At 39.6% G+C, this 14,159-nt stretch overlaps 1 protein-coding gene across 1 annotated transcript in view; it reads left to right on the top strand.

Annotated features, from left to right (window-relative positions):
- TM9SF3 (transmembrane 9 superfamily member 3) overlaps window positions 1–14,159 on the top strand; it is a 46,771-nt gene that overhangs the window by 17,286 nt on the left and 15,326 nt on the right. The window contains exons 3-11 of the mRNA XM_056530353.1: window positions 183–305; window positions 652–812; window positions 2,914–2,991; window positions 3,221–3,352; window positions 3,961–4,127; window positions 5,682–5,776; window positions 10,773–10,903; window positions 13,622–13,761; window positions 14,082–14,150. Of these exons, the coding sequence (XP_056386328.1) occupies window positions 183–305; window positions 652–812; window positions 2,914–2,991; window positions 3,221–3,352; window positions 3,961–4,127; window positions 5,682–5,776; window positions 10,773–10,903; window positions 13,622–13,761; window positions 14,082–14,150 (1,096 nt within the window). The remainder of the gene's footprint in view (window positions 1–182; window positions 306–651; window positions 813–2,913; window positions 2,992–3,220; window positions 3,353–3,960; window positions 4,128–5,681; window positions 5,777–10,772; window positions 10,904–13,621; window positions 13,762–14,081; window positions 14,151–14,159) is intronic.

Raw genomic sequence — 14,159 nt, forward strand, 5'->3', positions numbered from 1 at the left:
GCAACACCTGGAGGCACCCTGGTTGGGAAACACTGGCTTAGGCAGAAATATTGTGCGTGCGTGCGTGTGTGTGTTGTGTGCGTGCGTGCGTGCGTGCGTGCGCGCACACATCATCTTAAATAGTTGCAGTGTCCCAGGTTGTAATCACTCTTGACTTGCCTGCTGTTTTTACTTTTATTCAGATGATGTGATGCAGGCAACCTATTGTGAAATAGAACTGGACAAGGCAAAGAAGGATGCATTTGTTTATGCAATAAAGAACCATTACTGGTATCAGATGTACATAGATGATTTACCAATTTGGGGTAAGAATTTGGTCTCTGTGACATTGTGTTAATACTTTTACTGCATATTCTCCATTTTTATACAAATACTGAGATGTTTAGTGTCTCTGCACAATCCTTTTGTAATGTTGGCTGTTTACAGCATCTGGCAGAGGACAACAATCAGTGATACAGACACAGATGTTGACTGTTCTGTATATCTGGTAAGATGGGTCTGGACCACATCAAGTTCCTGCCGTACTAAAACTGTTACGGCCAGCATATAAAATATATGTTTAAAAAAAATTATTTAAAGAGATAAATAAATACTGTGCAAATATATAGTTATGATGTTATTTTAAATACATTTTGGTGCCAATAATTGCAGGAATTGTAGGTGAAGCTGATGAGAATGGAGATGATTACTATCTTTGGACATATAAAAAGCTTGAGATTGGATATAATGGAAACCGAATCGTGGATGTCAACCTCACTAGTGAAGCAAAAGTCAAGCTTGTCCCAAACACCAAGGTCCCAATGTCCTACTCAGTAAGTTAGCAGAATCCTGTGGATAATTTTATTGTTTTTGGGGGAAGGGGGCATCTCCCATTGTTGACTTTGCATATTTTGACCCTTTCAGGTAGTTTCATTTTTTCACTGGCTGGAATGGGCACGGCTTTATTTTAAGTTTACAGGACTCGGGCATCTGCGATGCTCAACTCTGGGGCCTTCTGATCCCCTGATGGCAGATGTCACAGAATAATCATGCATGTTTATTTTAAAGGGTGTTCCATTGCAATAAATTTATGAAAAAATATTGACTTTGGGCACACTAAAGGTATGTTCACATGGTGGAATTTCCATCGTAGTTTACTACAAATCGATTTAAATGGGATGCTGCAGTCCCATTCCACCGTGGAAATTCTGATTTCCATATTCTGTCAAAATATGTCTTATATTTTATGGAATTCTGTGGCAGAACCTCACAGAATGCAGATAAAATTCAAGCCTCACTGATTTCGATGGGATAAGGTAACAATTTGGGCTGAATTTCTGTGGAATTGTGGAAATTCCGCCATGTAAACATACCCTTAAAGGGTTACTCTGAACTGCCCCTTTACTTTGTCTGTACTGTTGCAGGCTTAATGCAGCTTCCAGGTTTGGCCCTGTGCTGTGTCCCACATAGTTCAGGCCAGTGGCCTACACACAGTCACATATACACACTATCACATAAATAATCAAAATGACATACACAAACACATACATACAGACATACACACTTTACTTTAATCACCTTACTAGTTTATATCTGGCTTACTCTGACTGTGGAGTACTATATGTTCACATGATCATGGTTCTGCTCTCACTGTGAGGATTAAACTCAGAACAAATGCTCAGATATATTCAGGGCTGTCCTAGAGAGGCCCCCACCTCTCCCAAGAGTCAAGAAACAGTCATTAGTAAAGTGGACAGCACTTTCCTGTTATGAGCAGAATCAGTCCAACCACTGCTTTAGAGCATAGCAGTGGCCTTCAACCTAGACAACACATTATCAACAAGCAAATGTGAAAAAAGCCCACATCTTTGAAAGAACTCAAGGAAGTCAATTAAAACTATTAGCAAAAATCTGTATTAGGACATGCACTACAAGATTAGAAAGAATCTTTAAGATAAGAATACACTTTTTAAGTAAAAACAAAGCATACTGTTTTGTTCTGTTCGGCCAGAGCTCTCGGTCAGACGGTTCCCCTCTCCACTGCTTCCTCCTTTCTATGATGTGTTGTCCCCACAGTGGTGACCTACCTCAGCCAGTGACTTCCCCTGCAGCAAATGCCCACTTGGCCAATGTGTCACAAGAAGGAGAAAGCAGCAGGGACGAGCAGCTTAATGACATTGAGACTGGTTAGTATAGTTTATTTCTAGTGCACACAGTCCATTAAAAAAATAAAGTATTACTCCAGAATACTCATTTCAATATGCCTAATCTGAATCTTCTTTCAAAAGCTTAGTTGCTGCTCAAGGTGTATTTCTCTTATGATTGTAATAAACATGTAAAGTTGGCCCCATGCACGTTTTTGGGAAGTTTGGAGGAACTGTCTTTCTGGGCAGCTATCGTCTGTGCATTGCCAGTATTAACACTATATGCATTTATATTGCAGGCTGTGTAAACAGCAGATCCCTTTATCATGACTAAGTATAGTATCTCTCTAAGTAAGCTTACACATATCTGATCCCACAGTGCTGCAGCCACTGTGTGGGGACCTGATCATTAACCCTCTAAAAGTCACATGGATCTTTCCCAAAAATGTGACATTTTATATTGTAATGATGTATTTTTGTGCATAACTCAGGTACCTTTAGCGCATTTTAATCCCTTGGTGATGTAACTAAATTTAGTCTTAAAGGGGTACTCCGCTGCTCAGCATTTGGAACATACTGTTCTAAACGTTGGAGCTGGCGACGGGAGCTCGTGACGTTATAGCCCCGCCCCCTCAATGCAAGTCTATGGGAGGGGGCGTTCCAACGGTAAGCAGCGGAGTACCCCTTTAAGGACAACTAAATTTGACTGGTTTGTGTTCCAGTTGAAATAATATTAGAGACTGAATTCTTCATTTGCAATTGCTAAATTTATACTCCATGTCTCTTGTAGGTTAAGTGGAAAAAGTCTGATGTCAAGTTTGAAGATCGATTTGACAAATACCTTGATCCTTCATTTTTCCAGCACAGAGTAGGTATCTTTTATATCTTCTATAAATCTGCTTTCCTTTCAAAATCATTCATAAACCTATCTGCTATAAATTTTATGTGCCTTTACTTAGAAAGGAAAATTATTGTCCACTATCTGCTAATTTTAATGTTGGGGTTTCCTTAACAAATTTTTGTCAGATTTACCTTGAATACAAACGTTTATTATACAAGTCATTTATTATGTCATAATGTCCTATTTTTTTCTATAGATACACTGGTTTTCAATCTTTAATTCTTTCATGATGGTCATTTTCTTGGTGGGATTGGTGTCCATGATTCTTATGAGAACCTTACGGAAAGATTATGCCCGATACAGCAAGGAAGAAGAAATGGATGACATGGTATGAATCAGTGCTAAAGATTGGCTTTACAAATTATGTAATGTTTATAGACTCTTATTATTCTGGTGATTGGTTGACTGGATGACCCAGTATTCCCTATGGTAATAGTTTCTGGTATGTCAGAAATATGAAGTTTGTGCACCAATAAATTAAGGGCATAGGAGTCATAGTGACCCAAAGAGCAGCTCTGTTTGTCACCTATCATGGTATTAATATTTTTGTGAGAAGAAATTGGTGTCTGGTTTGAGAAGACAAATTTTGCTTAATGAACTAATTTGTAGAAGATGAAAGAAAATATATAGATATATTTTATTATATATTTTTTTTTAGATATTTTTATATATAATAAATATATATATAAAAAAAATACATATATATTATTATTATATTATATTTAATTGCATCACTCACTAAGTATGACATTTTGGTGTTGTAAAGCTAAGGAAATGTTTATAGATTAAATCAGCCCCAGATCTATACTCTCTCTACATCTGGTGTAGTGTGCACAAGACCTATACTTTTATCTCAAGTTCAGGGTAAAATAACCTTTCATTGCTGCTGTGCTCTGAGGTTCAAATAGAATTTCTGTTTATTTCTCTTAAATACAGGATAGAGATCTTGGAGACGAGTATGGCTGGAAGCAGGTCCATGGAGATGTTTTTAGACCGTCAAGCCACCCTTTGATCTTTTCATCACTTATTGGATCAGGATGTCAGATTTTCGCAGTGTCTCTTATTGTAATAATTGTAGCCATGATTGAGGATTTGTATACAGAGTGAGTATGAACAGCATGCGTGACCTTCCTATTTATCCTTTTGATTACCAGTACTAACTCCAACTTAAAGGGGTACTCAGGCCCTAAGACATCTTATCCCCTATCCAAAGGATAGGTGATAAAATGTCTGATCGCCGGAGACCCCCGCAATCTCACATGCAGCACCCACCTGTCTCAGCTGCAGGCAGCACTGGAGGCTCAGTGTCTGAAGCCTCACGACCACGGGGCCGGAGTATCGTGACGTCACGACTCCGTCCCCGTGTGACATCACGCCCGGCCCCCTCAATGCAAGCCTATGGGAGAGGGCTTTAGACATAGAGCCTCCAGTGCTGCGTGCAGCTGAGACAGGTGGGTGCTGCTTTGCGGAGGGTCCCCGGCGATTTAAAAAAAAAGAAAAAGCAATCTGGTTGCTTTGGGCAACTGGTGAACTTTTCCTCTGCACAGGTCTTGATGATTCTCCTCCAGTGTTTGTAAAGTCTTTTTTTCTTGGGATGATTGGGTATCACTCATGCAGACAACAGGAATTCACAGGAAAGGGGAGAAACCCTTGTCACACCATGGGGTTCACGTCACATTTTTTCTGTACAACAGTTATAGGTCAGCAGTAAGATATTGATGTATATGACAGCATAGCCATAGGGTTCAAACATAGTCTACATGTGACTGGTATTATTTTACACCCATATATGTTTAATATAAAGGTCACAAAAGTATGTGTCCTGTGAGTAAAATTTATATCTGCTTAAAATAGACCATACATAATTACTAGTTGGCTGTGTTTGATCTATTAAACCCTATGGCTACACCCAGTATACATCTGGATACCTTTTTAACAATGTCCTGATGTATTCCTGCAGCATACAGCCGAAAAGTAATGTGAACAGCCTGTAACATCTAATGACTGGAAACTTTATTATTGATTTATTTTATTGAAGATAACAATTTAGCCCCGCTTTTTGCTTATGTCCTCTTAGCCTAGAGGGGAGGATAATGACACTGTCTTCACAACGGGCAGATTTGGCTCTGGTTTTTATCTGTTGATGCTCATGCTTTGTTGTCATGAGATTGGTAGCTTAGCACAGAGGGGGAGAGAGTGAAATCCAAAAAAATTAAAGACAAAAAGGAAGCTTGAGTACAGGAAATGAATAACAATACAGAAGACGTCCAGTGTTTAACCAATAAAAAGGATTATCCAGGAATAAGAAGCAGAGCTAATTTCTTCCAAAAAACAGCACCACATCTCTCCTCAGGTTGTGTGTGGTATTGCAACTCTGCTCTGTTCACTTTAATACATGAGCTTCAATACCACATACAACCTGTGGTGCTGTTTTGGAGGAAATTAACTGTTGTTCTAAACCTGGATAACCCCTTTTAAGAACCAGTCTATTTTGGACTGAGCAACTTATATTTTGTTTTTGTTTTTTTCGTATTTAAGAACCATACTTTTTTCATCCAGGAGGACTTAGTTTTCTCAGTTTTTTTTTTTTTGTTTTTTTTTCTGAATGTAATATGTCACCTTGATTTTTAACATGTTTATTCTTTTATCTCCTGTAGGAGAGGTTCAATGTTGAGCACAGCTATATTTGTCTATGCTGCAACATCTCCAGTCAATGGGTACTTTGGTGGAAGCCTATATGCCAGGCAAGGAGGTAATGCTATTGTAATTGATTTTGTATGTGGTCAAACGCTGCTGTATAATTAACTTTTTGTATTACACATAATATTTGAAGAAAATTTTTTTTGTATAAAACATATAATGGCTTTAAACCTAAAAAAACTTGATGTTACTGGAGCCAAGGCTGTATAGATCTATCTAGTCTTGCTCTGAGCTGTAAAGTGGATACATATGTATAAATTCTAGACAGAACTCTGTGAGCTAAATGGGCTGGATTTCAGACTAAGAAAACAGACTTGTGCAGCTACCGCTGATATATTTAGCTTGCAGAGACAAAAGGAAACATTTGTATCCACATCTTTGCTAAAAGCAGGACTAGGCATGTATGAGTTAACACTCTCTCCATGTAAACAAAAAAGTTCTTGTTCACTGACAGCTAACTAATATCAAAGGTCAATCTAAAATTGCAAGAAATTGAAACAAAGCATATTGAGAACTGCATATTAAGCATTTTTACTGAGAAATGTTTTTTTGCCGTAGATTAAATGCATGAAAACTTGCATGTAATTGGCAAGTTTTCAATTGGGAAATCTGCAGTCATGGGTATTTTCACAAGTACTGAGTGTGTGTGTATTAGGGATCGACGGATATCGTTTTTTTAGGGACGATACCGATAATCGGTGGAGGTTAGGGCTGATAGCCGATAACTTATACCGATATTCCGGTATAAGTTATCGGCTATTTATCCCCCCTCGACACCGCTGCAGGTCATTGATTTAAAGCGGGCGCTTTAAATCAATGCACTGCAGTGGCTTTTGCGGTGCCATAGGCTGCAGCCGCAACCACCCGCTTCTCTCCCCCTACCTGTCAGGGTGGTCCGGGCCATCCATCCTTCCTTCCTGTAGTGTCCGGCGGCATTCCGAGTGGATGGTGCACCGGTCCGGGCTGTCCTTCTTCTCCGGAGGTCATCTTCTCCACTCCGGGCAGGCTCCGGCCTAGTACGCTGCATAGACGCCGCTACTCGGTGACGCCCGTGCGCAGCGACGCACCTGGCGTAGCGGCGTCTATGCAGCGTACTAGGCCAGAGCCTGCCCGGAGTGGAGAAGATGACCCCCGGAGAAGGACAGCCCGTACCGGTGCACCCTCCACCCGGAATGGCGCCGGACACTACAGGAAGGAAGGATGGATGGCCCGGACCACCCCCATTACGGGTAAGTTTATAATTTTTTATTTTTTTTTATTGACTCGGAGGGTGGGGCCCGACCGGTATAGCGGTATGGGCAAAAATCCATACCGATATACCGCCCAGCACTACGGTGCGGTGCGGCGGGTCGGGGGGGGGGGGGGCGGTCGGGGGCGGGGCATTATCGGCTTATCGGCAAGGTAATTGCCGATATCGATAGTGCCCAAAATCGTGATTATCGGCCGATAATATCGGCCATACCGATAATCGGTCGATCCCTAGCGTGTATATATAGATATATACACACACGCACGCACATACGTATATATGCATGCTGTGGTTGCTTACTACAGATTTTATGGTGGTAAGTCAATGATCAAATCCATGACACAAAATCTGTAGCATTAAAGCACAAATGTCACACGTGAAAACTTGCAGATTATATACGTTTTATGAGATTACCTGAAGATTTTAGTGTCTGAAATCTGTAACTTGTATAGTACATGTGAATGTACCCTTAAGAATATTTTCATTGTCTTATTTGTTCAGGGAGTCATTTATTGGCTTTTATTTTTCCTTCAACTCCAAGAAAGGGACCTTTAACCCCTTAATTAAAGACCAAGCCCATTTTCACCTTAAGGACCAGAGCGTTTTTTTTTGCAAATCTGACCACTGTTGCTTTAAGCATTAAATGGGCACTCTCATTAAAACTAATTTTTGCTATTGAACTCCTTATAGTAAATAAAAAAGATTTCTAATATACTTTGTTTAAAAAAAAATAGTTTTATTTGTGCTTAAAAAAAGCTCAAGAGGACATTTCCCCCCCATCTTATACACAGACTTAGGACTGAGGTCCAAACACAGGAAGTGCAGCCTGGAGTGCTGAGGGGGGCGTGTCTAATAACCAGCATATGGCAGTTAAGTATGAGAGGAGCTATGATTGGATGAGGCTGGACACACACCCCTCAACACTCCAGGCTGCACTTTGTGTTTGGACCTCGGTCCTAAGTCTATGTATAAGATGGGGGGAAATGTGCTCTTGAGCTTTTTTAAGCACAAATAAAACATAGAAAACTTCATTTTTTTAAAACAAAGTATATTAGAAATATTTTTTATTTACCATAAGGAGTGCAATGGCAAAAATTTATTTTAATGAGTTACCCTTTAATAACTCTTGAATGCTTTTACTTATGAATTTGATTCAGAGAGAGTTTTTTTCGTGACATATTCTACTTTAACATAGTGGTAAATTTTCTTCGATACTTGCATCATTTCTTGGCGAAAAATGCAAAAATGTCATGAAGAATGTGAACATTTTGCATTTTTTTTTACTTTAAAGCTCTCTGCTTGTAAGGAAATTAGTCTTACCAAATAAATTATATATTGATTCACATATACAATATGTCTACTTTGTTTTACTTTTGGAAGATAACAGAGGGCTTCAAAGTTAAGCAGCAATTTTCAAATTTTTCACAAAATTTTAAAATTGGAATTTTTCACAGACCAGTTCAGTTTTGAAGTTAATTTGAAGGGCCTTCATATTAGAAATACCCCCTAAATGACCCCATTATAAAAACTGCACCCCTCAAAGTATTTAAAATGACATTCAGTAAGTGTGTTAACCCTTTAGGTGTTTCACAGGAATAGCTGCAAAAGTGAAGGAGAAAATTCAAAATCTGCATTTTTTACACTTTCATGTTCTTGTAGATTGGAGCGACAATGGGATTTTGGAGAGGGAGTTTTTCTGAAAGGGTTTTTTGGGGGCATGTCACATTTAGGAAGCCCCTATGTTGCCAGAACAGCAAAAAAAAAAACACCCAAGTGGCATACTATTTTGGAAACTACACCCCTCAAGGAACGTAACAAGGGGTACAGTGAGCCTTAACACCCCACAGGTTTTTGACGACTTTTCGTTAAATTTGGATGTGTAAATTTTTTTTTTTCACTAAAAATTTTACATTTTTACAAAATTTGTAACCCCATCTCTTCTGAGTATGGAAATACCCAATGTGTGGACGTCAAATGCATTGCGGGTGTACTACAGTGCTCAGAAGAGAAGGAGTCACATTTGGCTTTTGGAAAGCAAATTTTGCTGAAATGGTTTTTGGGGGACATGTTGCATTTATGAAGCCCCTATGGTGCTTCAAAGAAACGGCAAGAAAAAAAACACGTGGCATACTATTTTGGAAACTACACCCCTCAAGGAACGTAACAAGGGGTACAGTGAGCCTTAACACCCCACAGGAGTTTGACGACTTTTCGTTAAAGTTGAATCTGTAAATTAAATTATTTATTTTCACCAAAATGATAGTTTTCCCCCAAATTTTAAATTTTTACAAGGGCTAATAGGAGAAAATGCCCCCCAAAATTTGTAACCCCATCTCTTCTGAGTGTGGATGTCAAGTGCCATGCGGGCGAACTACAATGCTCAGAAGAGCAGGAGCCAAACTTGGCTTTTGGAAAGCAAATTTTGCTGAAATGGTTTTTGGGGGGGCATGTCGCATTTATGAAGCCCCATATGGTGCCAGAACAGCAAAAAACCCTCACATGCCATACTATTTTGGAAACTACACCCCTCAAGGAACGTAACAAGGGGTACAGTGAGCCTTAACACCCCACAGATGTTTGACTTTTTGTTAGTCGGATGCGTAAATGAAGAAATTTTTTTTTCACTAAAATGCTGTTTTTTCCCCCAAACTCACCATTTTTTAGAAGAGGTAATAGGAGAAAATACCCCCCAAAATTTGGAACCCCATTTCTAATGAGTATGGAAATACCCCATATGTGGATGTAAAGTGCTCTGCGGGCAAACTACAATGCTCAGAAGAGAAGGAGCGCCATTGGGCGTTTGGAGAGAGAATTTGTTTGGAATGGAGGTCAGGGGTCATGTGTATTTACAAAGCCCCCCGTGGTGCCAGAACAGTGGACCCCCCCCCCCCCACACACACACACATGTGACCCTGTTTCGGAAACTACACCCCTCACGGAATGTAGTAAGGGGTGCATTGAGCATTTATACCCCACCCCAAACCTCCAGCTGTTGCAAAACTACCACTACCAGTATGCCCTTTGGCTGTCCCTGCATGCTGGGGGTTGTAGTTATGCAACAGCTGGAGGCACACTGGTTGCAAAACACAGTTTGTTACTTAACTCAGTGCTTCGCAACCAGTTGCAAAACTACAACTCCCACCATGTATAGTCTATCAGTGCATGCTGGGAGTTGTAGTTTGCCACAGCTGGAACACAGCAGTGAAGATCACTTACCGCTGATCTTTACTGCTGCGTCCGACTGTCCCGCCGCTGTCTGTGTCCGCCGGTCCCACAGTGATCGCCGGTCTGCCCCGCAATCTTCCCCCACCATCTTCTGCCAACTTAGTCACACGCCAGAATCCTTCAATAACAATCTCAGGCAAAAGCCGCTATATAATCGGAAAGGGGCAAACAACAAACATTTGGCCTTAGTAATTATTATTATAATTTTTTTTATTTGTCAATTCAGCAAAGAAGCAATGGTTTTCTCAAACTTGCTGTGGGGGGCCCACCACCCTTACTATGTATTAATCTAAAAAAAATTGCTGCTAAACTTTAATCTCCATTTGTCAGATTTTTAGAACATAAGATATCAATTGTATTTTGTTCACTTAAAAATAATAAAAATGATGAAAGAAAATGCATATTAGTTGCCTTGTGATCATGAAGGCTCATGGCAAATCTTTTGTTGAAGAATTGCGATTTAGCTGAAACTATCAGATTTCACCATTACCATCACCAGTGACATTCATGTTACCTGAATGAGTGAATTGCTGCTTTCTTTCATGTAACAATAAGACCGATTGTTCATTCTTAGGACGGAGGTGGATAAAGCAAATGTTCATCGGAGCTTTCCTGATACCAGCCATGGTTTGTGGGACTGCATTCTTTATCAACTTTATTGCCATCTATTATCATGCTTCCAGAGCGATCCCATTTGGAACAATGGTAAGTTAGCAGTATCTTTGTTTAATGTGTGATTTAGGGTTTATGGAATCATTAGAACACATTTTCATCTCACCAAAACAAGTGATCAGTTACAGGGTTTCAAAAATATTCATTTGTCGGGTGAACGGTCCATCATATGAGTCGGCCCTTGTTGAGTTCTATTCTTGATAAATAGTGTAACACAGTTGTTTGTATTTTGCCTATGTATTTTCTAGACTAGATGTAAAACATATCGACTCGGATTTATCAATCTGCCTGAAACCAAAACAGTCTGATTTTGCCCATAACAACCAAACACTGCTCATTTTTTTTTATTTATAAGCAGAGCTAGTTAGAATATCAATGCTGAGTTGTGGTTGGTTGTCTGGGCTTCGGGCAGATTGATAAATCTGGGCCACAGTGTGTGTGTTTGTCACCTACTACTACTGTTGAAATAAAAGACCTGGATTGTCTGAGTACAGTTGGTGTGTGCCACTTTATTGTTATGGACTGTGCCACTTTCTTGTTATGGACTGTGCCACTTTCTTGTTATGGACTGTGCCACTTTCTTGTTATGGACTGTGCCACTTTCTTGTTATGGACTGTGCCACTTTCTTGTTATGGATTGGACTGTGCTAGTGTTTCAAAGATGGAGCATCCCATGCATATCACACATTACCATTACTCCAGCACTGAATTTACCTACTGAGATCTAAAGGCAGTGCCTGCTTATTGTATCTCTATGTGGTGATTTAACACTGTGTAAGTTGCGGAAATTATTGTACAAAATAAGCCTAACTTGTTGAGTGGAGCTATTAGAACACTCCCATGTATTTTTTTTATTTTTTATGTCATGTTTTTTAGCTGATAAGCTTGAGTACTAGTTTAAACAGAAGGCTGTGTGTTTAAAGTATACACTGTGTAGAACCACTTCCTGTAGCAATTAAAGGAACTAATTTCATTTTATCTGAGCTACACTATTTGACTTTTTTTTTTTTTTTTTTTACTTTCATTAAGCGTACCAACCACTAGATGGCGCCTCTGAGGTCAGCTTATGTTCAGTTTAACCACGAGGTGGCACTGTGTCCTTTATAATGCACATATTGCCACTTCAGGTCTACATGACTTGGAGATGAGAAATACTCTTTCTAATCACGAAGTAGATCGGTTGCTCTGAAGATAGAATGACAGATGTGTTGGGCAGAATAAGTGTTAGGAAAGCCATCGAAAATGTCTTCTGATTCTACTGAGGTTTAACTTTCTTGATAATGCAAGCAAAGATGGCTATTCATTGCCACAAAGCTGCTAAAGCTGACTTGATATTGGCTGAATATAAGCTTTACCAATGCGCTATTCCTTGCTAGTACAGTAATCTGATTCACGGTTCAGGAATGCTCCCAGCACAGCATTCCCCTGCATTAAAGGTTGCTGTTTGGCTTTGTGACTCTGCCTAATCCCACTCTTCTTCTAAATATACGAGCTCATGTTTGACCTGGAGCTCCATTCTTCATTTTGCATGTTAATCAGGGTCACCCCAGGATTTTTCTTTTCTAAGAAAAGCATAGCTTAAACCTTGCATCTTTCCTGTCTGGATGAAGTCCAAAGTAATTGTAAGCAGGCACTTTGCTTAGGAGTAAAGCTTGCTGTGACTTGTGAGCTGCAGTTCACTTTCCAGAAGTGTGGTGTATGAACTGTAGCATTATATTTACAGTTCCACATGCTTATTTTTTCATTCGAACGTTGCAGGATGTGGGCACTTGCTTCAGCAAGATTTTATGGAGGTCAGCAAGTATACCAGGAAGATTTTACCATTATAAACACTATCCACACAGGCCTCTTTAAAGGGGTACTCCACTGGAAACCATTTATTTTTTTTTTTTAAATAATCAACTGCTGCCAGAAAGCTAAACCGATTTGTAAATTACTTCTGATAAAAAAAATCTGTCCTTCCAGTACTTATCAGCTGCTGTATGATCCACAGAAAGTTATTTTCTTTTTGAATTTCCTGTCTGCCTGACCACAGTGCTCTCTAACACCTCTGTCCATTTTAGGAACTGTCCAGAGTAGGAGCACATCCCCATAGAAAAACATCCTGCTCTGGACAGTTCCTAAAATGGACAGAGGTGTCAGCAGAGAGCATTGTGGTCAGACAAAGGAAATTCAAAAAGAAGACAACTTCCTGTGGATCAACAGCAGCTGATAAGTACTGGAAGGATTGAGATTTTTTAATAGAAGTAATTTACAAATCTGTTTAACTTTCTGGCACCAATTTATTTAATAAAAAAAAGTTAGTACCCCTTTTAATAACACTGAACCATGTGGCAATTTAGATATTTTGTTGGAAGAAAAAAATGTAAGCAAACATTCCTGCTTTTAATGGAAAATGACAGCTAGAATGTAGAAGGAATTTGTTGTAAGATATTGCAACATATAGATAAGTGTATTGTTAACCAGTGAGTAAGTGATTTCATTGTGAGCATTTCCTTTCTTCACCTTCCCTTGTCAGATGTCTGTCTTGCTGATCCGTTTCCTAATGTGGTTTTATTATTCCTGTTGCATAGTCTTATTTTCCAGTTTTTCCTTTTTTTATTATAACAGACTTTTTGCTTGCTGAGAGAGCAGTATCATCTAGTGATTGATCTACAGGAAATGTACCAAACAACCAGTGGACTGAATGCTTGAAATCCAATGTTTGCAGTAAATGAGCGTTTACTAATTCCCATCATTCTGCTGTCTTAGGTTGCTGTGTGCTGCATTTGTTTCTTTGTGATTCTTCCATTGAACCTGGTGGGCACGATTCTGGGTCGGAATCTGGCAGGACAGCCAAACTTCCCCTGTCGTGTCAATGCAGTTCCCCGGCCTATTCCAGAGAAGAAATGGTAAGCTTTTTCCTAGCACAGTGTTTCCTAACCAGTGTGCCTCCAGTTGTTGCAAAACTACAACTCCCAGCATGCCCGGACAGCCAAAGGCTGTCCGGGCATGCCAGGAGTTGTAGTTTTGCAACAGCTGGGGGTACACTATTTGGGAAACACTGTGCTAGCAAGTTCACAACACAGCTCTTACTCTCACCATTGCATACGTAAGGTTCTTCTATGTTGCATTCTCTTTGTTGTTTTCTTATGTTAAAAGCAAACAAATTGGTTTGTTGTGTTCCTTATCAGATTTGTAAAACCTTCATTGTTTTTTTTTGTGTTGACAGGTTCATGGAGCCAGCTGTCATTGTATGCCTTGGTGGAATACTACCATTTGGATCAATTTTTATTGAAATGTAAGTGTT

This window comes from Hyla sarda, chromosome 7, assembly GCF_029499605.1.
Source record: "Hyla sarda isolate aHylSar1 chromosome 7, aHylSar1.hap1, whole genome shotgun sequence".
Lineage (NCBI taxonomy): Eukaryota > Metazoa > Chordata > Amphibia > Anura > Hylidae > Hyla > Hyla sarda.